Source organism: Kogia breviceps, chromosome 8 (assembly GCF_026419965.1).
Source record: "Kogia breviceps isolate mKogBre1 chromosome 8, mKogBre1 haplotype 1, whole genome shotgun sequence".
Taxonomy (NCBI): Eukaryota; Metazoa; Chordata; class Mammalia; order Artiodactyla; family Physeteridae; genus Kogia; species Kogia breviceps.
Window position 1 is genome coordinate 53,618,531 of NC_081317.1, and position 24,248 is coordinate 53,642,778.

At 37.6% G+C, this 24,248-nt stretch overlaps 1 protein-coding gene across 2 annotated transcripts in view; it reads left to right on the top strand.

Moving 5' to 3' along the window:
• Window positions 1-24,248, top strand: part of MLLT3 (MLLT3 super elongation complex subunit) — a 254,888-nt gene that overhangs the window by 220,026 nt on the left and 10,614 nt on the right. For both annotated transcript variants that reach the window (XM_059071141.2, XM_059071142.2), the window contains exons 6-9: window positions 13,605-13,680; window positions 15,446-15,575; window positions 18,204-18,303; window positions 24,071-24,142. In XM_059071141.2, coding sequence (XP_058927124.1) covers window positions 13,605-13,680; window positions 15,446-15,575; window positions 18,204-18,303; window positions 24,071-24,142 — 378 coding nt within the window. The remainder of the gene's footprint in view (window positions 1-13,604; window positions 13,681-15,445; window positions 15,576-18,203; window positions 18,304-24,070; window positions 24,143-24,248) is intronic.

The window sequence follows — 24,248 nt, forward strand, 5'->3', positions numbered from 1 at the left end:
GTGATTCAGGATCTGGGTATACTAGGAGAGACAGTTAAGTGTTTGACATCTGATCTCTCTAGCAGAATGTATGCTTACCACACATACGGTCATATCAGATGGAAGAAGCTAGTTTCTAAAACAGTTCGGGGTGGATGTTTGCTTCTGATTAGCCTGTGTGTATGTGTTGGACGAGTGAGCAATCGGGAAGTCATGACCATGTGTTTGCTGTCATTTAAACTGCCAATCTAATCTAAATATACATGTGGGTGCCTAAGGAGACTTCTTTCTTTTCAAGAGGATCATTCTTAACAGCTCTCAACTCCTTGCTGACACACGTGAACTTTGGGGCACTTCTGTTTTCCTGAGGGCTACTCTTTCCTTTTAAAAGAGGTGAGGATGATTTCTTTGCTTGCTGTATTTCTGATTTTTAAAGGCCAGCTGTATGTAAAGTTTATTTATTGTGAGCAGTAACTTCATAGGAAAGATAGCTTCTAGGATGTTCTACAAGGTAATGAAAGGGAGGGTGGGGGGATGAGGCTGGTGAGATGAGTAAAAGAACTACAGGGTTTCGATTTATAGTAGAATTCAGTTTTAGATCACTAATTTGCAGGTAACATGCTATAACCTAATTAAGAAAAATTAGAGAAAATGTTTATAAAATATGAGGTATGATTTTATAATACATCACTTTATAATGGAGCCCTGATGTGATTTAAGGTAGGAAGAAAAAAAAGATACCCTTCTCCTGTGACTTTGAAGCATTTACACATATTTTATCTACCCAGGAATTATTAAAACACATATTAAAGAAATTGAAGTCTTTTCTATTCATGATTATTATATTGTAGACTTTTATTTTTTTAGAGAAGCTAAGGATTAGACATAAATATCTTACTAATCTGAAATGAATCTTTTCATTTGGAAAAGAATAATACTATTCTTCCATTTTTTTATAATTATATAGTTTATCGTATTCTACAAAGCCACACACCCAAAATGTTTTTCTTTCCCCATTCACATATTTTTAGATGTAAAAGCAAACACTGTACTGTTTTTAACTTACGAAAAAATAACAGGACACCCCTTGTCATCTAACTGCTAGAGTATTTATACAAATTAGCTATCATTTAATTGCATGTTAAAATGTTGTTTCCTTAATATTGTTTTGATAATCCTAGAGAAACTGACTTATTTTCTGAAAATTTATGAGTCTATAAATTCTTACACAAGTACATGTATTTAATTTTTAATTTCTTTAACAGTCATGTTACCGTATGACGGTTTGAATGGAATTAGGCTTACAGATTAATATGTGTGACAAATATAAACTAAGAGAAGTAGTAACAAAATTTAAAGAACATAGCATTTGTTCAGAGTTAGGCAAATTTTCCTAGAGAAATATGAGTTACATACTTTTATATTTGGAATTTCAGAAAGCATGCACATTTATTGGCAGAAATAAATTTTCCTGGAACCATATTCAAGGAGAATTTACCATATGGGTGTCTATAAATTAAATGCAGTTACTTGATGTCCAAATAGTTAATGTTATATATAAATGGGCAAAGTAATTTCATGTAAATACTAAACTCAATAAGTTAACATTGTTTTTCTGATGTGGTAGAACATATTGTTTTTATCCAGACATGGAGATATCTAAAGGCTTAAGAAACTTTTTTTAAAAACAACATTTCCTTTTTTAAATGTTTTCATTACAGCATAATTTCAGAGAAAACAGAAGCTGATCATAATAATCCCTTTCATTTCAGGAAGACTCGTATTTAGTAAATTCTATTGTAGAGCAGTAAGTGGAGCTTTAGCGCTCCTTCAAAGCTAGTTTCTCCCCTCTCCCTTCTCCGCTTCCCACCCCACCCCATTGCTTAGCACACACTCAGGGAATTGTGCAATTTGCTCAGTTCATCCAGAAGTATGAAAGTAATAATATCAATATTTCTAGTTTTCTTTCAGAGTTTTAGTTTATAAGAAAACACTATTTTCCAGAGTAATTTGACTTCCAAGCTTCCAGCAGCCAGCTGGTAAAGAGGACGTGATCTATTACACATTTCACATTGTTCATAAGATAAAAACCAATCTCTTAGGAGATGTTTTAAGTCAAATGCAATTAAGTGGAAAGAAGAGTCTGTGTTTTCTACTTGCTTTTCAGCACTTGGTTCTTTTAAGTAGAGCAGACAAAAAGGTACTAAGTAGCCTTTACTAGATAGGAAGAAATTTGAATGCCATATTGTGAACTAAATGTGCCGAAGTTTTAAAATATAATATATATCTTTGAAACATTCATATGCATGAATGTTTGTGTACACTAAGGTTTGTGGAATTTGTAGCTGTATAAATACTGTATGTATATAAGGTTTGTAGCTTTTCCTGAATAATGATTCTATGAGTAGGAAATGCTCTTGTTTCATGAAGATTAAAAACAAGTTTAGGTCTTTAAATCATCCTTGAGGTATTGAAATTGAATGAGCTTCTGAGGATCAGTTCACAAACGGTTCTAAACCATGCTCTAAGAATGCTGTAAATCACTTGTGCTGTTGATCTAATTGAACAGTGTGGATCTGAACCCTCATTAACTTGTCTGTAAGGAAGAGAAAATTGAGGAGAGCAAGGAAGAGGCCGGGAGAAGACCTTTAGCCCGTACTGTCCTGAGCTGCCATTGTCGAAGGACGTCCTTTGAGCTAATTTCAGTCCCATAATAAAAAAAGTCTATTTAGTGATTAGTAATCAGTGGATGAGAGCAGAAAGCCCAAGTGAATAAAGGCCATAAATACTGAAGTCCTTGGGATAACAGCCTGTAAAACTGTCAGAAAGCATTGCTTAAGTGACAAAAGATAGCCCAAAGTAACAACAAGTGTTAGCTCACTAGGCAATACTCCATATTCATGGACAGAAGACATAATTTAGTTTTCTTCAAAAATGGAGGTTCTCCCTTGAATCCAATACCTGCCTCACTTTATTTACTTGTTTTGGATGGTGTCTATTTGTTTTTAATTTATGGTCGATTGCATTTGCTAGTAGGAATCATGATGCCTGTTTAAAGATAGCTGTGTTTCCAAAAGTAGAACTATGATTGCTGAAACTTCTGTTTAGATCCATCAAGATCTACTTACTTGCTAAGAATGTTTAGCCTAACTAGAGTGAGTGGGTGAGTACATGTTTGTGTATTTTTAAAAGGCAGATGGTTAGGAATTAGATGCTGACAAGTGCCTTTCTCTTGTTTTTAAATTGATGTCTAAAGTTTACAATTCTTCAATATTTCTCTCTGAGGGAAGAATAAATTAAGTAAATAAAAACAGAAGAATGTAAGGCTATATTATAAACTCTTTTGTTATTACCACACAATATTGAGATGACAAATGGTTAAAGTCTTACTTGCCAGTAGTTTAGGTTTGTTTTCAGAGTTAGAGAAAATTCAAGATGATGGAATCAAAGGTCTTCATTCGAAACTCCTATTGTTCTAACTATGATGATGATTTCATGGCATTTGCATTACAATGTTAGCAATCAAAATGATATGTTTTACCATTTTTACAGTATAACCCTCAAATCCCAAATGCATGTTTTAGAGATGTGTATGTCTTCAGTGTATTTCAAGTGTTGTGCTTTTTCAAGTTAGAGAATTTTTATCAACATACCAGCGTTTGCTTTTCAGCATTCCGGCTGTGAGAACTAGAGGTGTCATTCACTTGAAGGGAGCAGATGTTAAAGGTTCCTGCCCCTGCCTCCCTAATGGCAAACACCCTTGAAGAAGAGAAATGTTCTATTACCCAAATAGGCATCTTTCTGATGGTGAGAAAAGGCGGTAAAAGGCAGTAAATCTGCCTTCTCATTATGAAGTGCAACAATAGATTGATTTATGAAGAAAAGCAACTGTTAGGCTTATATAAGATGTGTGCATGGAAATGTAGGTTCCTTTAGAGCCTCATAAGCAGTAACATTCCTCCTATTCTTGACAAGAATCTAATATTACTAATAGGGAATGTGTTGATTCTAAATACCACGTTTTTTAAGGGGGGTACGTTGAGAACAAAAAATTCACCTCCTAATGTTTTCACATGAGAACAGTCTCTTAAATGTGCTGTGTTTTTACTATTTTAGTTTATTTTCATTAAGATAGAAGGGAATTTTTAAAAATAGTTTTATTTTTATAAACGTTTTGTTAGTACTTAACATTTTAATAGAAGTGAGTGCAAGTATAATATTTAGATGTTAGACTGTTTATAAATTTTTCAGTTTCACTTAATAAATTGTGTAACTTAAATTGTGTAATTTTCAGCACATACTGTAAAATGAGAGTTTCAAGTAGAGCCGCAATGAAGATAATTTCAAATTTCAGGGCAGAAGGAGGTTATATAAAGTATTTTTTGTTGGGCTATTATTTTAAGAAAATGTATGTGCACTTTTATCTTTTAAATAAGTTTGTGTTACCTCTTATTTGTTAAGGAACTCTGTTAAAGTATTTTCGTTTAACTTAAAAATTAAAAATTTAAGCTCTAAAGTCAATTTTGAGCATAAAGTACAAAAATCTGGACAGTCCCTGAGTAAATTGTAATGATGCTGCCTTATATGTTTAGCACACATCACTCCGGAATTTGAAATCTATGTCATATAATTAAGATTTGAGCAGGTAAATTACAGAATTAAAACTGATAATTATCTATAGACTTTTAACTCACTTGTTTTAGCAAACATGTATCCCCAATATATGTATATTTCCAAATTATACATATAGTAATAGCCATATTAACATGTTATGTACAACAAAGCATATACAAAAATTTGAAAATTTAAAAGGAAAAGACAGAAAATAAATGAGTAAAGGTTCTATTTTCTTTTACCCCTATGGATTACCTTACACACACCTTTGTGAACATATATGTGCATATCCACACCAAAGGAACTTTGAGGCCCTCTCATCCAGAAGAAAGGGCTCCAGTATGTTACCTGAAAAATGCACTGTTATTCTAATTAGGAAGATACAAGGCTTGTATCGAAACAGTCCTTGCAACTCTTAACAATCTTTGTTGTCTAGACTGATCATGAGAAGTGTTGCATTTTTAACCTGATGATGATTGGTTAGTTTTAAATCAATACTTTTTTCCCAGTGGGTTTTGGTTATTTTGGAAGTCGAAGTACCATGGAAATAAGGATTTAGCGAATAAAATGAACTCTTGATGCTGCTGCTATGGTAGTAAATCTAAGCTTCACATTTAATGGGGAAAATTCTCTAAGATAGTCGAAAGATTAAAATTAATCAAACTTCTTGACATTTGTGTAAGTCTATAAAGATTCTATTGGTGTCAGTCAAATACTCTATGACCATTTTTAAGTAAGCCATTTTTAAAAAGGTCTAAAATTAATAAGGAAATGCAGTGAAATATCTTGTCAAGATCTCTTTACATTTATCTGTGTTTTACTTCATTTCAATTGCCATGTTTATGATACTCTGAATTTATTCTGTTTAATTTACTTTAATATTTAAAATGTTATAATCCCAAACTGAGAGTTATAACCATGTATAACATACTTTTAGGACTTTGTTCAAGTCAACACTGCCCTTATATATAGAGAGAATCCATTAATACTTTTTCATTATTTCAAGTGTCTTGTGAGCTACACAGGTGGGTTATTTCACAAGTAACTGAATAGTAGTTCTGACAACAGTTAAGGGATCTTATTGTTAACTGATGAGCAGTGGTGTTTTGATGTTCATTGGTCAGCTTCAGTAGCAGTTAATTATGGGGCAGTTCTATCAGGAAACTCTTTTTCTTGTTATTTCTCTTTTGTGAGGCATTACAGCTCTAAACCCTCTCACTTGTAACTTTTTTCTTCCTCTGCCCTCAAAACACACAAAAGAGAAAAAGAGGCCAGTTAAAAGATAAGTCTCTAACATTACAACCAAGTGGTATATTTAATGGCCAGTTGTGAAACTCAACTTCTGTGTGCACAGTCTTTGCTCAAGGAATAGTAACATGCTTATTAGGTGGTACAACTGTAAATGGTCTGTTTCCAGATGATTTCTCATTCCTAAAGCTCTTAACAAGTGAGCGATTTTCAGACCACATCTGGCACATGCACCATCTTGCAGCAACTGGATTTTTTTTGAAAGATCACATGTTCTGGCCACAATAGTCAGTAGCAGCCTTCAAAGTACAACTGGTGATGAGAGATAAAAGACTTGAGGCTCCTCTGTTTAAAAGAGAGGAAGCTAAAAGAAAATTATAGCCATCCCTAAGTGTGGAAAAGGGTCTTATGGAAAGATTTATAGACCCTTGTTCCCCAAGGCCATTTCGTTTCCTAATGGGATTTTGTGTTCTCAGACAGGGAGTACAAAATGATGACAGCATTTAATAATGGTGAAGATGATGATAATAACGAAGAAAGCAAATGCAATTGTAAAAACAGAGGCACCTCAATATAAAGCCAATTATCTTGGCACCCAGGATAATTTTGTCTGTAAATTGAAAATATAACAGAAATAAAGATCTTTGAGGGTAAGTCTTAGGATCTTGCTCTTTTACAGGCAAATGATGGGTATAACAATAGCTTTTGATAATACAAGGGCCCAAGAGACTGAATACAATTATAATGTAACATGAGGTTCACTCAAGTTGTCATAATACTTACAAATGGAGAGGATTTGCCAAAGAGAGATGTGGTTTCTTAGGTGTGGTCACAGGCCTGAGTAAGTAGCAATAATGGTTCCAGCTTCCTATTCTAGTGTCCTTTCTCCAATTAAACCTTGTTTTCAAAGAAAGAGTTGTTGACAGGTTACTTAAAGCATTAATTGTTTTGTTTTTCTGTTTTTTTGTTTTTTACCCCTGGAGTTTATGGGAATTGTATAGAAGGGTTGGGAAAAGAGAGTAGATCACCCTTGAAGGCAAATAAAATAAATGATGGTAGTGTGTTGCCTGATGTGCTTGCTGGTCCTCTTGATCACTGCCAATGTCCAGAGGATCAGGAAAATTCAGAGGAGAAACTTACTTGCTTTTTTTAAAAAAAACAAAATTTACTGTACTAGAGAGGCGAGTAGCCAAAATACATTGTAGTATTGATTGGACGAATGTTAGAAGCAGTTGATACAGACACATTCAGACCCAGGGATGAAGTGTTTTGTCTTACCGTTGGTTTGCTTTGGATGCTGATCACAAGATGTCTCTTAGACAGAAGAATATTCAGTTTCACAGTGACATAGAAAACTTTGTTCCCTGACACTAGTGTTATAAAAGTGTGTTAGTGTGTTCAGGACAGTGCTTTAAATTGATAGCACTTTTTCAAGGTCAATAGGTGAAGAATGAGCACTGGATTGGAAGTCACAAAACTTGGTTGTAATCCACCTATTGGGCTGGCCAAAACGTTCGTTAGGGTTTTTCTGTACCATCTCACCAGTCACGTAATAAATATTACCCACTGGCCACTTAATTTTATTTTGCTTCAGTTTCATCATCAGTAAAATGGAGATTTAAAAATGTGTTCTATTTTAGTCAGCTCTGGCTGCCATAACAAGGTATCACAGACTGGGTAGTTTAAGTAACAGGAATTTATTTATATATTTATTTATGGACACTGGGAAATCCAAAATCAAGGTGCTGGCTGATTTGGTTTCCCTGTGAGGGTTCTTTTTTTTGGCTTGCAGCTGGCCACCTTCTCACTGTATCTTCACATGGGAGGGGTGAAGGAGGCAGCAAGTTCTCTGGTGTCTTGTCTAAATAAGGGCACTAATCCCATCATGAGAGCCCCACCGTCATGACCTCATCTAAACCTGATTACTCCCAAAGACTGCATCTCTAAATACCATCACATGGGGGTTAGGACTTCAATATATGATTTATTGGGGCGGGGGCACATGTAGTCCATAGTACTTACTTGCCTTTCTCATGGCAGAACATACAAAGTAAAGACTATGATAGAGCTACACAAAGATACATTAAGAGGTTAGAGTTATTGACTGATTTTTCCAATCTTATTCTCATATACCTTTCTATATAATAAGGTTTTGTTCTTTTAGCATGTTTATTTTGAGATATTAATGTAAAACCAAATGAAAATAAAAGTTCTCTTGTTTCTAGCCTTTTGACAATTCACTCGTGCGTTGACCTTGTTAAATTTAAGCGTTATTTTATAATTTCAATACTTATTTCCTTGCTTAACTTCGACCTTACCTTTAATTGACATAGCTATCACAATATATTACCTATTAACAGAAATTGGTAAGAGTGTGTTCATAGGATGAAGAACATTTTACACAATTTTATAGAACAGATGTTATAGGTCATTTTTCTTTAAAATCAAATGTATATTTGAAAGTTGAGTTGGATTTTCTTATAGTAGAGAAACTAAACGATGTAGTCTCTCTTTTTTTTTTCTTATAAATTCATTTATTTATTTATCCATTCCTGGCTGCGATGGGTCTTCTCTGCTGCACATGGGCCCTACCCAGCTATGGCGAGCAGGGGCCACTCCTCGCTGCGGCGCGCGGGCCTCCCATTGTGGTGGCCTCTCCCGCTGCAGAGCATGGGCTCCAGGAGTGCGGTCTTCAGGCGTGCGGGCAGTTGTGGCACACCAGCTTAGCAGTTGTGGCTCGTGGGCTTAGTTGCTCGAGCAGCATGTGGGATCCTCCCGGACCAGGGATTGAACCCCTGTCCCCTGCATTGGCAGGGGGACTCCCATCCACTGTGCCACCAGGGAAGTCCAAGGTAGTCTCTTTCCTTCAGTTTTGTTGAGATATAATTGACATATAACATTGTATTAGTTTAAGGTATATAACATAATGATTGGATACATGAATGTATTGTGAAATGATTGCTACATAAATTTAGTTAATATCCATCATGAATTAGTCGTTTAAAAGTGTATGACATTTGTATTTTCTTCTTTGATTAGTACTCATCCTTGACACAGTCTTTCTGAATATTTGTGCAAAGAAAAGATGATCTTTATTGCAGGGTATGTGTTTTCATTTTCTAAACAAAATAGAAATTTGTGAAAAAAAGGTAGCAATGTGTCTAAAATAATTTAACTGGTTACACCGTATTCTCTTCCTTTCTCCTGAAGAAAGGTATATATAATTCTCCCCCCTTTTGTTTATTTTTATTGTTTTAAAGATCAAGTTGAAGTTTTGTTCATAAATATAGTTGCCCATTAGAAAAGATGGAAATTCTGCCTTCTGATTACCTAAGGAGGAAGTCTGCTCCCAGTTTAAGGAACAATGGCAGATTTTATAAGTCTTGTCATGTGACCTGTCTTGACAGGTGTTCTTGTTTGAAGCACGGAGTTGTAAACATGCAGTTTTTTTATTTGTCTTGGACAAAAATAATCCTCTGTAGAAAATCCATTACAAAATGATTTTGCATAGCCATTTAATGTTGAAGATTGCATTGCATATCTTGGTAGGCCCATTGTTTTGGTAGTAAAGATATATCTTATTTTAGGCAATAAAGGAGTTCGTCATCTATTGTAAATAATAGGAGCAACTAAGTATTGATTAGCTGCCATTGTAACAGCAGTGGGCTAGGAGTTTTTACTTTATCATATTAACTTAACATTATCGCTTCTATGTGAGGTTCAGTGCCCTCACTCTATGAGGAAACTAATGCTTAAGTGTTCTTTCCAAAAACATATATATGTGAGCAATAGATTTGAGATTCTTAAGCCTACAGTTTTGTCACTGTGGACCACACAATTTAAAGAAACTTCATGTCTAGTGTGTGATTACTCAGTAAATCAGCTAAACATGTGCTTAGGGCATCAGCAAAAAGAAGCAAAAAATTTTTTTTAGTAAGGAGAATTTTGATATTCAAAAACAAGTCTTAAATTAAGGGAAAATTCAGAACCTCATTGGAATTCCCTGCACTTAGTTTTTGGCATACCTAGGGAGGGAAAAGGAAGATACCATAATCTCTTTAATCCTTAGGGCCTATACAAATCTTAATCTAGCCCTGTTTATGGTGAATATTTTTTGTAAAGCACACAACCTTACCTAGTTTATATAGTCATCCTTGTATTTTTGGGGGGTAAATCTGATTTTTTTTTTTTTTTTTTGAAAAATAGAAACTTAAAGTGAGCTGCAGCTCTGTTTTGTTGGACTTGATAAAATCTAGGGCTGTGCCAGCCTCATCTAGTAGCAGAGTGGCTTTTTGAGCAGTTAACATCTAGTTGAATTTTGTCCTGGTCAGCTTAGGTTAGTTTAAGGTCCATCCACCAAAACACAATTGCACATGCCTCATAAATGTTTTTATTTACTGGTAACCATGTTCTGTCAGGGTGCTTTCTTGCCAAATACTTGGAAGAGTATTCAGGGATACTACCTCTGGATTGGGCAGTAGGTTTCTATTTTTTCTCGTGATGCAAACTCTTATGCTTTCTTAAAATTAAGATTCTTTCAAAAACATGTTTTTTGCCTGTATAAAAAGAGAAGTGATCAACTTAATATCAGTGGTGTTCATTAATATCATTTGTTGAACTTTTAAAATATAAACATGCCTGGCATCCACACCCCACCCCACCAAACATTGAATCAGAATCTCCTCATGTGTAGAATCCACCCAGCTGATTCTGATGAAAATTCACAGCTATGAATCTCTGAGTCTTTGGTCAGTGGTTCTCAAAAGTCTGGTTGACCCTCAGAACAGCAGCATCAGCATCACCTAGGAACTTGTAAGAGATCCAGGTTCTCATCACTATCCCAGACTTGGAGCATCAGAAACCCTGGGTGGGTCTGCATTTTAACAAGTCTTCCAGTTCATTCTCTAATGCTCAAGAAAATATGAGAATCACTCCTTTCAATCATCTCAGAGGTCTCCTCACCTCTCAAATTCTACAAGTCCTTGTCCTGATTGCAAAAAGCGTCCTGGACATTGGAATTTTCTGCCCATCATTCAACATTTTATCCTCCTCCATCCACTTCTGTTGCTTTCAACTTTCCATTTTAATATTCTCATTGAATGAATGTGTCTTCTACTGTAAGCCTGCTCGAATGTTTGGTGGAAGAGTCAGGGTGTTAGTGATAAACATTGCATAGAAAGCCTTTTTCTCCTGTTGTATTGTGTTTTTTACTGTTTGCCAGTTTCCTGATGGTTAGCAACTGTGGCATTATTAACCTTGTTTATGGTTAAGAAACTAAAAGTCTGCCTCCAGATTTGGTTCGGGCATTGGCATGATGCTTGAGACAGATGGGTCACATTTAGCATGGGGTAGTTGGAGAGATGGCCACCGTCCTCTTGATCCTAATTAATGTCACTCTCAGCAAATAGCTCTGGCAGAACAGCTCCTTTAAGTCCAGTGCGACGCGAACTGGCCAGGCAGGATGGGGATTAGAGCTCTCTCTGCTCACTATAAGGAAACCTCTTTTTTGGCTCCCAAATGGTTTCCAGAGCTATCAAAATAATACCATTTGCAGACACTTTTCATGGCGGAAAAGAGCAACTTCGAGAGGAAAGGGAGTGCTCTGTGGACCGCGGGAGAAATGTTTTGCAGCTGGGCATTGCACGTCGCTGCTGACTGCGTGCCCTCTCCGTTGTGTGACTCACCATAGTGACTGGACAGTGGAAAAGCCACTTGACAGAAATGAAGAGTACCTCCCACTGGCCTCTGTCCTTGTCCACCAGCTCTCCTTTGTGGGCTGCAAACAGCAACGTGTGGGACATTGTCCTGCAAATCTCAAGGAAATCTTGCAGTGGTGATGGGTTGGTGGGCCGCCTGCTGCTCGTTAGAAATCCCGTCTGGCTTTTTTCCTGCAGGGTGAGTGGTAGATTACTGACACCTGTTTTCCCATCCAGCCTGGGGATGTGAAGTGTGCATTAGGAATGCCTGAAAGTGCTTCCTTGTGTCTGAGTCTGTGGAGCTTGGTGTCGCTGGGAGAGGGGGGAGTAGCGGGTTCAGTGCTGAGAGGGGAGATGAAAAAATCAGGGGTGAGAAACTGTAATACGAGCTGAACTGAGATTCTCATCCTCATGGAGTGGCTTCTGATTGTGCTGTTTGTTTGTACTCCACGTGACCGTGATAAACGTAGTCACCCACTGAGCAAAGTAGAAAGACGTTTCCTGTCCATGAGAAGACCTCACATGTTTCTCAGATAACGTGAGTATGGGGACTTCCCTGGTGGCGCAGTGGTTAAGAATCCCCCTGCCAGTTCAGGGGACACGGGTTCGAGCCCTGGTCCAGGAAGATCCCACATGCCATGGAACAACTAAACCCATGCCCCACACCTACTGAGCCTGTGCTGTAGGGCCCGCAAGCCACAACTGTTGAGCCCACGTGCCACAGCTACTGAAGCCCATGCACCTAGAGCCCGCGCTCCACAAGAGAAGCCACTGCAATGAGAAGCCTGCGCACTACAACAGAGAGTAGCCCCCACTGGCTGCAACTAGAGAAAGCCCGGGCGCAGCAACGAAGACCCAACGCAGCCAGAAATAAATTAATAAACTAATTATAAAACCCAAAACATGAGTATGTAGTTGAAACTTATGAGCACATTAGAAATGGAATAGAAATGGTCCACTCTTTCAACCAAATTTATCGACATTAAGTTATTTTAAACTAAATTGGGCCTTAAACATGTAAGATTCAAATGTGTGGATGGCATGATCAATTTCTTTGCACAGTTCTGTCCATGTGTTTTCTCTTCCCATCTTTACCTACTATAAAGTCTCATAAAAACTGGCAGATGGTGGACCAGAGGGCCTAATGTGCCGCCAGTCACAGATAAGAGAGCACCTGCTGTATGCGATGCATGTTGCTGAGTACAAGCAACACAAGACAAATGCCCCAATCCTTGCTTTTTCAAGTGCTCGCAGGCTACTAGAAAGAAAAGACAGTACACTTCGGAGGTAGAATGATACTGCTGCATATCTTCTAAGCAAACAGATGATCCATATTTTCAGTGGATTTGGGGAAGGATGAGAACTCTTGAGTTGATGGGTCAAGGAGGATGTGGAAATTTATTCTGGGTACTGACGGATGAAGGGAATGCATTGAGAGTAAGAGAGTGGGGTGTGTATATGATGCTCTTTCCCTGCATCAATGTGCTGTGGAATTAAAGGGTGTTTTTTTGATTTTTGCTTTTTTAAGTAGTGGGAACATTTTCCCCTGACTCATTTGTGGGACTTGGCCAGGTCTCCCATTTGTGAACTGGTTGAATGGGGTTAGGTTTGGGTCACGGCCTTGGACCAAAGTGAAATTAACTGGCTCATAATGTGATTGAACTAATGACCTTGGCCTCATTACCACTATGTTTTAACCAGTTGAGTCAATCAAACATTGCAGAAAGGATAATCAAGGTATCTTTCAGAAAGAGATCCGGATAGCAGTAAACATCGGAGTGGAATCAAAGCCAGGTTCTTGCCTCGTATAACACCCAGGTGTTTCCCTCTTTATCCCTGAGTTTTATACTTGTTTCTGCATCTAATAAAAATATGATGGGCAAAATGAAAAGGACACTGACTCTCTGTGTTAGTGTTTTCGACATAAGGCAATTTATAGTCATTTTTCTTACACAGTGTCAGACTCTTTCTGTGGGGTAAAAATATGTTTGAGCAACAATAGTGGTTTTAATTTTAGACATGTAGTGTCCTGTACATTTATTGATGATAACGTTTTCTTCTCTCAAGTCTGAACAACCCAGTCCTGCCAGCTCCAGCTCCAGCTCCAGCTCCAGCTTCACACCGTCCCAGACCAGGCAACAAGGTATCCACATCTCCTGGGCCAACTAGGAGACATTTTTCTCATATAACATCTTAATGAGTTGATTTATGGCCTATTTTCTGTTTTATTATTTGAATGATAACTTGGCTTTTATGCAGTTGTATTTATTTCCCCTAGGAATGCACTTGAGTATTGTTCTGTTGTATGAGGCTGACCTTTAGAAATTCCCCTTCTTCCAGTCGCTGCCATCAGAGTCCCATTTTACAAAGGGATTATAACACAGCCCATTCCAGGGAGTTCCCAAAGGAAATACAATAGCAAAAGCTGGACTTGAGAGACTTTGACAGAGAGAAATAGGTTTTTAGTCTCCCTCCTGGACATCTTTCATTTTATTATTTTTCTACAGATTAGTAGACCTTTTTCTTTGGTGAGTGTTAATTTGCTGTCTTTAAAATATATTTTCTTCTACTCAACTCAAAATAAAGAAATTTAATTAAAAAGTTTTAACTGGAACATTAACTCAAAATATGTTCCGCATTTTCATGTGTGGAAACTCTTCAAATGTGGGCTCCCTTTTTCAGTTTGTTTGTTTTAACATGAAAAGTGAGATAGTGTCAAGAAATAATTTGTTTCTGAGCATCATGTCACACATTGACTTTTTCATTGACCACGTTGAATTCCTGATGGCCTTGTATGTTTTGAAAAGGATTAAATTGTTTTGTGTGTTCAGGCTAAGGCTAAGCTTCCAGGAAAAAATAAGACACTGTTCATTTTGGGTGTTCAGAGTTTTTGTTCCACCGACTTCCAAAGATAAAAGGCCCATTACAAAAGCAGAGAAATTTGTGTTTTGCAGAATGTGAGATTACAGAGTGTCAATACTTATTTTAGAAGTGAGTTAATGATAGCTCAGACAGTCCTATCACAGATTACACTTTAGGAATTGGCTAATCCAGAGTGAAAGTGCCTCTCTCACTTTCTTCATTGCCTTTACAATCTCTTCTGTTAAGATTAGAAATACCTATTTTGTTTTCATCACATTTAGAGTAGTACGGTGAAAATAAGCCACGCTATGCATTTTTTTCTGTTTTTTTTTTTTTTCAATTCTAGAATAATCTGAATTGATTTTTCTCTCCCATCTAATACTGGATACTCTTTTGAATATTCTGGGCACCTGATTTATTACATGGTCTTATTTATGTAAATACAAGCCATTATTTTGCCAGGAATTTCTTAAAAAGTAAAACAAAATTGGCTACACAGAATTGTTGCAACAAGACCTTGTGTCCAAGATCAATATAAAATCAGAGATAGGACATTACACCATGGAATTGAAATACTTTATAATCTGAACTTGACTGAAATGCTTGCTTGACCTGAAATTGACCTTGAAATAAAAGGAACAGCTAAACCTTAATAGATCAAAACCTACCACACAAAGGCTGCATTGCTAAGAACAAGTTACAACCATGGTGATTTATTAGTCTCAACTTTTCAATACACGGATTAACCTAACAAAACATTCAATTTACTAACAGATCTTTCTTTTTAGGTGTGATTTTTCTTAGGGAAGAAAACTGCATAGAAAAAAAATCCCTAGGAAATAGAGATTTGCTAACGAACATTTTCGGGCGTCTGTTATGAAAGCAATAGTGTTTTGGCAGAGGTTGCATTCCAGAAACTACCAAATTTGTCATGTAAATTGTATAAATATATATGATAGTGGTAATTTTTAACACTGGTGATCATTCCTCTGTGTCTGATGTGGCTAAGTGTGTTTGATTGCCTGTGGTTCGTTGTCATTACTCAGGTCCTTTAAGGTCTATAATGAAAGATCTGCATTCCGATGACAATGAGGAGGAATCAGATGAGGCAGAGGATAATGACAATGACTCCGAAATGGAGAGACCTGTAAATAGAGGAGGCAGCCGAAGTCGCAGGTGAGTGTCTTGGAAGGAATGAGGTTCCCTGTAATACCTTTTCACTCCTCCTAATAGTATAACCACAGCAAAAGTGTGAAACGCCAAAAACAATGGCAGTAATGGTCACATGCAAAAGTGTGAAACACCAAAAACAATAGCGGTAAATGGTCACATTCACTTTTTAAGTTGCAGCACCTTGGCGTGCTTATGAAACTTCTCCAGGGAGCTATTTATTCTTTTTTCTCAGAAAGGAGAGGCTTTTCCTCCATAAATTTTATAGGGAAGAAGTCCTATTAGAAGTCTTTGCTCTTCCAAGTAAATGCCAAGGTGGCAGGACTGGCTGCTGAAATTAACTCTGCTTTCATTTGAGGAATTTGTGTAGATCCATTGTTGCTGTAGGTAGCTCAGAATCTGAGGAAACGTGTTTGCTGTTTGTAGTTAGAAATGCATAATTGGCTTCAATGAATTATGTGTGTGACCTAATTAAAACTAGGATCACCTGTGTGTTTTCCAGAAAATAAATTCCTTTTAAGTGTGCTGACAGTTAGGTTCCTTAAGTAGCTTTAATGTGGTGAGGCATAATTCTACATTATAAGATGGTAATTCATGTCACTTATAATTAATAGTCAACTTGAAATTGCCTTGAGGATTTTATTTCTTTATCATGAGGAAAACAAATAGGCATGCTTACTTTAATGCGTTATGAGTAGAAAAAGTATGAATCTATTTGAACTTAAAAATTACATTTATAATATATTGCGTTAAATCTTTTCCCATTATCTGTTACCCTAAAATTCCTATAAAGAATGCGATTTAACCCATACTGGACAGACCATATGTTTGCTAATTGGTAATTCCTTCGTGTCCTTTGAGAAGAGGCTCCTTAGACTATATGCCCTATCAAATCTCTCAGTGATTCTTCCTTATGGCTGTACTCAATATCTCTTTCTCCGCCTTGTCTCCCAAACTCACCAATCTGTATTCCTTTCAAATAGGAGAAAATAAGGAACCTTGTGGCCTTGGCCTTATAATGTTTCCCTTTAGAAGTCTTTAATCTGACAAGAAGGAAACTGATAGGGCAAAAAAACCCTAAAAATGGACTGAAACTTGTAGGTGAGGAGCATCTTTATAACAGCCAACATCCTGACCACTGGCTGCTCTTACATGTAGCTGACGAAAAATGCATGACGCTTAGACATTTATTTAGACACTTTCCCAAGTTATTGTTACATAGAAGATCTCGATATTCTGTGATGAGCTGTGGCCTGCCCCATCCCCTGAATCAATACGGGTCAGATGATACACGTTTGTGAGTTGGCCGATGTGATGCACAGTTGTTGGAAAGGCTTTTCTCCCCTCCTGACATGTGCTGTTAGCACAGTCCCCACCAGCATAACATTTGATCTTCATTGCACTTGTGAAGTCTCAACTGTTTAATCAGTTTAAATACTCAGCCTTCCACTTCAGTCAAGAAGCATTTTAAAGCAGTGCTTCAACTGAACACTTCATTAATGCAATTTAGTTAAGGAAAACAAGTTCCATCAGTTTTTGCTAAAAGGATGTCCCAGTGTATCCTTTTCATTTCCTGTCTTGTATCTTGTCTCTCTGAATATATTATAGAGCTGGAATGTGATTGCCTATTTAGAGCAAAAGAAGAACTATCCTGATTTCTAAAGCATCTTCTGTTTCTGAGAAGAATATTATATTAGGTTACTGTATAACCAAGGAGAGGGAGCAAACACTGAAGGACATTTCTAAAAGAGGGCATACATTCAACAGAGTAGAATAAAGAAATATCTCCTATTCTGGCTAAAAGAAAATTCCATTTTGTTCTGAAAAGGAAAAAATTGGGGAGGAGGTGATATTTTTATTGTCTTTCATTGTTGAAAGATATTGTATTTTTCTAAAGCAGTTATCCCAAACACGCTGTCTCTTCATGTTGCTGTGGTGTATTTCCAATGAATTGTTGTATCAGAACTAGGGTCAGCTTTGCATCATTACACTATGGAAATGATTGGTGATGGGTCTATCGTATTGGGCTTCATACATCCCATCCTCAGATGTCACCCTGAGCTGTCAGTCCTGCAGGGCTCTGGTCCGCATTCTTCTTAGCAGTTATTTCCACTCCTGCAACCTGTATTTTAGCCATAGTTCTAAAAATTTCACCTGTAGCAAATAGGCTGGGGGAAAGGAGAAGGTAGTAACCTGTGAACTGTCTAATTTTGCTAACCTGCAAGCTTGGGTGACATGCTTATGATAGTAGGTGGATGGAGCTGGAACAGGGAGATGAATGAATAAATGAAGCCAGTGAGATATACCGGCTGGGCACCAGCTTCAGGTCCCATTGCTTGGGTTTGAATCCTAGAACCTCCACTCTTACCTCTGTGATGCTAGATGAGTGACCTTGTCTTTCTACGTCTCAGTTTCCTCATCTGTGAAATGGGGATTAGTAAATGAGAAGTAGTGGGTAAAACACTTAACCCTATTCCAGATACAAAGTAAAATGCCAATATGTGGTAGCGGTTATATGAGTTAAGACAAGTTCACAGTGACTAGTGTTTGGATTCCTTACTCTCTGCACTTAATTATTTGGATATTTCAGGAACTGTCTATAATGACGCATATGACTTCTCTGTTTCTTTTCAGAGTTAGCTTAAGTGATGGCAGCGATAGTGAAAGCAGTTCTGCTTCCTCACCCCTACATCACGAACCGCCACCACCCTTATTAAAAACCAACAACAACCAGGTAAGTTGCTGGGTTTACACTTCTCAAGATTCTGCAGAACTAGAGGTTGATCAGTTTTACTGAGCATGCAAAACTTTTCACCCCTTGAGTTTTTTATTTTTTCTTTCTTTCTTTTTTTCTTTCTTTTTTTTTTTTATGCGGTACACGGGCCTCTCACTGTTGTGACCTCTCCCGTCGCAGAGCACAGGCTCTGGACGCGCAGGCTCAGCGGCCATGGCTCACGCGCCCAGCCGCTCCGCGGCATGTGGGATCCTCCCGGACCGGGACACGAACCTATGTCCCCTGCATTGGCAGGTGGACTCTCAACCACTGCGCCACCAGGGAAGCCCTCACCCCTTGAGTTTTAAACAAAGTCCCTCTTGGTAGCAAATAAGTGGGAATCTACAACCTTAGGAATAAACACATAGTTAGGGTAAAAGAACTTCTGTTGTCATGAAAAGTATGTTCCATTGGATGGGTTAATTAATTAGATGCAGGATGGGATGGTGACAGTAAGTGTTGCCCATTTACTCCTGATTTCTGTATATTTTCCCCCTCAGTTGTAAATAGGCCGTTAAGTGAATAAGAAAGAATATGACTTTTGGAGCTAATATAAAGCCTGGTTCTTTGTTTTACTAATTTACAGTAATTTATTGGTGGGAAAATAACTTTTAACTTATCCTCAGTTTCCTCATTTGTAAATGGGGATATTAATATCTACCTTGCTGGTTACTGGGAGGATGACAAAAAAATACCTGTAAAGGGCATGAGGCATTGTTCATACCTTCTTGGCAAACAGTTGATGATAGATGGTTATTATTATAGGTGCTCTGCCTCTGTGTGCTCATCCTGGAAAAAGGATTATCACTTGGGATTGTAAGGAATAGTTTATAAAATACACAGTAAACAATGGTCATTATCATTGCTGTTAGAAATCAAGGTAAAGGAAAGCTTGTGAATTTGATGATCAACTCAGAATATAGTTATTTGGATAAGGTCTAGGCAGAACTTCGAAAGCTGTGATGAAGAGCTTTTGTTAAACAAATGATTATTTTAAATACTTGCTAAAATAAACTATTTTCAAGTATTGTAAAACCGTCATTATGCATTGAGTTGATACTCTATTACCATGTTATTCTTATTTCTTCGTTTAGACAGATTCCACATGACCTCTACAATAATTGCTTAATTCAAGTTACTGTATTAATGTTAACTTGAAAATAAATGAAATGTGGTTTTGTAAAATTATTCTGTTTCACAGGTGTCCTACCTGTGATTTTAAATAGACTTGCCCTTGAATGTGTGATCTTTGTTATATGGGGAAGCTGTGATTTTATAGCTGAAGCTTTTTTCATTTTAAATTTTGTGTAAAGCATAAGCAAAAATCTTTCAAAATTTAAAATTCCTCATTTATAAAGTTTATCTACAACTTAAAGCCTCCATCATTAAGTAGAAATAATATCAGTGTTCTTTACCTCACCCGTTACAGTTCAACTGCAATTTCTTTGTGACTGCAGGCCCAACCTCATCATCCATTACAGACTGGCCATTCAAGGAAGTGTGCATTCTTCTTCCTTATCCTAACTCCCCGAAGTCCATGTGCTTCCCCACCTCCAGTGCCAGCCATGCCCATGGCCCAGCCCTTCCACCTCCAGTGTGGCTCCAAATCAGGCGTTTCAGGGGAAAGTGAGGACAGTGGGCGTAACCATCACTGCCACTCACTTGAGAAGAGCCTGGGGCTGGCTAACTAGGTTACTTGGGTTTCTTATATTTATAAGTGTGTGCTTCAGTATGAGCTGGCAAAAGAATAGCATTCAGACCTCGAATATATTTTTATATCCAGTTTAAACCTATATAGGCCTAATTTCTGCTTCCAGTGGGTGGTATATTAACATTAGGGTACTTCCTGGGCAGTGGCATTGCCAGGAGTGAAGGGCATTTAGGGTGTGCTTTTGTACCCCAAAGTAGTCTCCTTCAGCATATTTTCCAGTCAGGGTCAAGACTATGCTTGCTAAATAAATGCAGCTTCAACAAGCCCCCATCTTGCCCTGCAGACAGAACTGCCCCTAATCCCTTCCTGACGGGCAGTCTTGACCTAGCCCTGGTTTCAGGGAAAGGTTTAGAGTCTTTGTCAGACTTTTTTTTATTAACCTGTCTAGCAGAATGAAAATAAAAACAAATGGTATCATCTATCTAGAAAGGGTAAAAATTACTTTATCCAATTAAATAGCATACCACTAGTTCCTCGGCATATGTTTATTTGACAAATGTAGCTTCACACATGTGAATCATCAATCTGTCAGGAATACTCAGTTATATGTCATTTTCTCCATACACCTATAAGCATAATAAGGAGGTCCATATGCTTTCACTTTTAACTAGTTTAGGGTAGGAAATAAATGTACCACAGGGTGCTTTCCTCCTTGGACCTATGTCTTAGAACTGGAGTGTGTATTTTAGTCGTGTGTGTGTGTGTGTGTGATAGTGATGATGATGATGATCTGAAATTTCACATAAAATAGATGAAAACATACTGGGAAGGCCAAACTGTGACATGGGAAGACTCTTAAGTTTTCTTCTTCCATATCCCTTGGCTGTTCTCTGTCTGTAGGTTGATAATGGTCTCTCAAGTTTCTGTAAATTATCAGACCAAGCTGTGCTTTCCTTACCTTTTCTCAATCTTCTAGGGACTAGGGAAGAGAGAAAGTGCTAATTGAGTCAAACATTTTCTAACTCTTGGAAAAAAGTGAGCAGAGAGAGAGCCACATGTTAACAAAGCAAGTAATTAACCTGAGTATTGTTAGGAGCTACTAGTGATCATTAACATGAAAGACCCATCAGTAGAGAATCCATCTGCTTAATAATTGAGTTGTCAGTCCTCACAAAGGAATACAGAAAATAATAATCTTGAAATTTTGATTCTCAAGCCATATCCTCAGATTAAGGAGAGAAGTGCAACTCATCACAGTTCTATTTTCAGAGACTACCACGTGCATAAATGGTGCATCTCAGCAGTCTGGGTGGCTTTTTCTTTCCATACAGCTTAACAGGGAATAATAGTGCTGTGCCATTTTAACCAAAGATTTTTTTTTTTTTTTTTTTACTTCAAACCTTGTTATGTGAATTTCAAACAAAATCAAAATTCCAGATCCTTTTTGGCTGAAAGTGTAGAAGGGAGGGAGGTGAGGGGGCCTTAAAGGAAGGAAGCGATCCATGGGACCTGAGTTAATATTCAGAATATGATAAATCACCTATCAGCCTGCAAGGCATGTTGAATGAAATAAAAGAGTCTATCCAGTTAAACTGGTTTGAAATCAGCCCGTGGAAGACAAGGTGCCGTACTTTTCTATTCTGGAGTCGTTTCCTTAAAGATAAGAAATGATCATAAATAAAACAATTGTCTTCAGCATGGCTCAGCTCTCAGAATGAGGTTTTGACAAAGCTGTTTATTTTGGAGCAGGGAGAGATCAAAGCAGGAAGATTAACTGAGCCCTCTCTGGGCAGCCACTCAGTAACTCGAGGCGGATCACTGACACCCGGGGCTTTTGTTCCTGCCACTGCAGCTTCAGAAGAAAGAAACTAGGATTTCAATGTATTTGGGCCTTCTGTGCTGTAGCACTCGCGGAATGTGTAGGGTGGGACTTCAGCGCCCTGAATGTTCTGTCTATTTTCTGCTTTTAAGAGAAGGTGGTGGAACTCTCTCAACCTAGTTAACAGCTCTATGTGGCAAATAGAGAGTTCTCAGTCACTTGGCCCCCAGAGGGCAATGACTTGGGGCCTGGAATGGAGGGGGGCATTCTGGGGTGGGATATGATGGGAACAAAATTCCATTTTCTAAGGCACAAGGCAGGCAGGCACTGTTTTTTCCTCTTGCCTGAAATCGCAGCAGATCTGCTCTGCTTGGGCCCAGCCCCAAATCTGAGTTGGTGAGGAGTGCCATCTACTGACCTACTTACTCCTAGGTCTCAGCGCCAGCGTTCCCTTGAGGTCTCATTTTCAACAATAGAGAAGGAAATTCTGAATGTAGTGGGGTGTTCGGTTTCCTTTACAGTGAAGCATGTTAAAAACTATTGCTTTGCCTCTGCGATTAAGTAATTTCCTTGTGTTGCCAGAAGTATTGTATTTGAAGTTAGCCTGGTCCCATTGGTCTTTTGGTTATCTTAATGTGAAAAATGAAGAAATAAAGGCTATTCTCAGGCAAGATTCTGTTAGGAGCTCACTTCTTACTTAAACATTTTTCTAAATTCAAAGGAATATGTACCCTTAGAGAAGTATTTGGTCTTTTCTAGAATGTCATCCTCAATAGGTAAAATGTTTATTAGTAGTAGAAAATTTTACAGCTGAATGGGAACCTGGATGTTATCTTGTTCATATCTCTCATTTTATCTCATTTTTTGAGGTTCAGAAATGATGAATGATGGGACTGGTAACTGAACTTGGGTTTCCGAGCCCAATCAATGCTCTTTCTACAAATTAAATTACAAAATAAATGTGAACTCATTTTAAAAATCTTTGTGTTTTGGAAGATGGTAGACCTTTAAACAGAACTGGAGAGTGGTGTGTGTGTGTGTGTGTGTGTGTGTGTGTGTGTGTGTGTGAAAAGAAGAGCAATAGGAATATGAGACTTCTTAAATATCTCCTTTTTTTTGCATTTTCTTCCTTAGTATTAGCTTCAGGTTATAATAACTCACTTGGTAATGAGGATATAATGAAAAAGACAAATTACTTTGCTTTTTATGTCTATATACATTTGTAAACACTCATCAGTAATTTCAGTGGTTCTCAACCATTTTAAGCAAGGGCCATTTAAAAATATTTCCCTCATAATTCTCAATTTTGAAAATTCTAATAAATCAATTGTATTTATTAAGTAATAATTTGTTCTCCTTTTTACTAATTAGAAACGTAGCTCCCAACAGTCTGAACAGTATGCAGAACTGCTCTTCATAACCTAAGCTACAATTGGGTCAGATAAAAGGAAAGGCACTTGATATTTATCATGGGTAAACACATCATTTCTTGAAATAACAGAAGATAGTCCTAGCTCTTCTCGAGTGGGAGGATCCCAAGTTGGGAGCAACCAGTGTAACTGATGGCTACCTTCATTTCCAAAGCTGCCTCAGTTTAGTGGATACGAGCGAGTACTTTTTAGAATCTGAAAGTCAAGTACTAAAAAGGGTATTTGAGTGTTTGTCTTATCATCCTTAGTGTACCGAGCACTGGTAGTCATGCTGAAACAACAGAATGAGTAAAAAAATTCTTGCCAGAGGGGACTGTAATCCACTACAGCTCAGCTGCTGTACATATGTGTGAGAGTGTTGTCACAAGAGAGAAGCAGCCTTGGAAGCTTAGATCAATTTCCTTATCTTCAGCTTCTTTTTTTTTGAGTTCTATTGCCCTGACTCAGCATTTCAGATATACGTAATTTATTTTCCCAGAGAAAGTAAGATTAGAGGAGAAGAAAGAAAATGCATGGAGGAGAAATGCTCTTTGGAAAGTGATGTTATTATATGACATTTCATTCTTTTTTTTTAAACATCTTTATTGGAGTATAATTGCTTTACAATGGTGTGTTAGTTTCTGCTTTATAACAAAGTGAATCAGCTATACATATACATATATCCCCACATCGCCTCCCTCTTACGTCTCGTTCCCACCCTCCCTATCCCATCCCTATAGGTGGTCACAAAGCACCGTGACATTTCATTCTTAAGTCCCTTCGTTTAGGTGGCTGGTTAGCTAAGAAGTGCTAGAAATCAAATTTAACTGTGTTCTCTTTGATCCCTAGATTCTTGAAGTGAAAAGTCCAATAAAGCAAAGCAAATCAGATAAGCAAATAAAGAACGGTGAATGTGACAAGGTAGGTGTCCAGTCCATTACTGTGAGTGCTCCAGCACTGACCCTCTTCTGTTTCTTTGTGTTTCCCTTGATCATCCTTGCTGGTTCTCCTTTCGTTTTCTTCATCA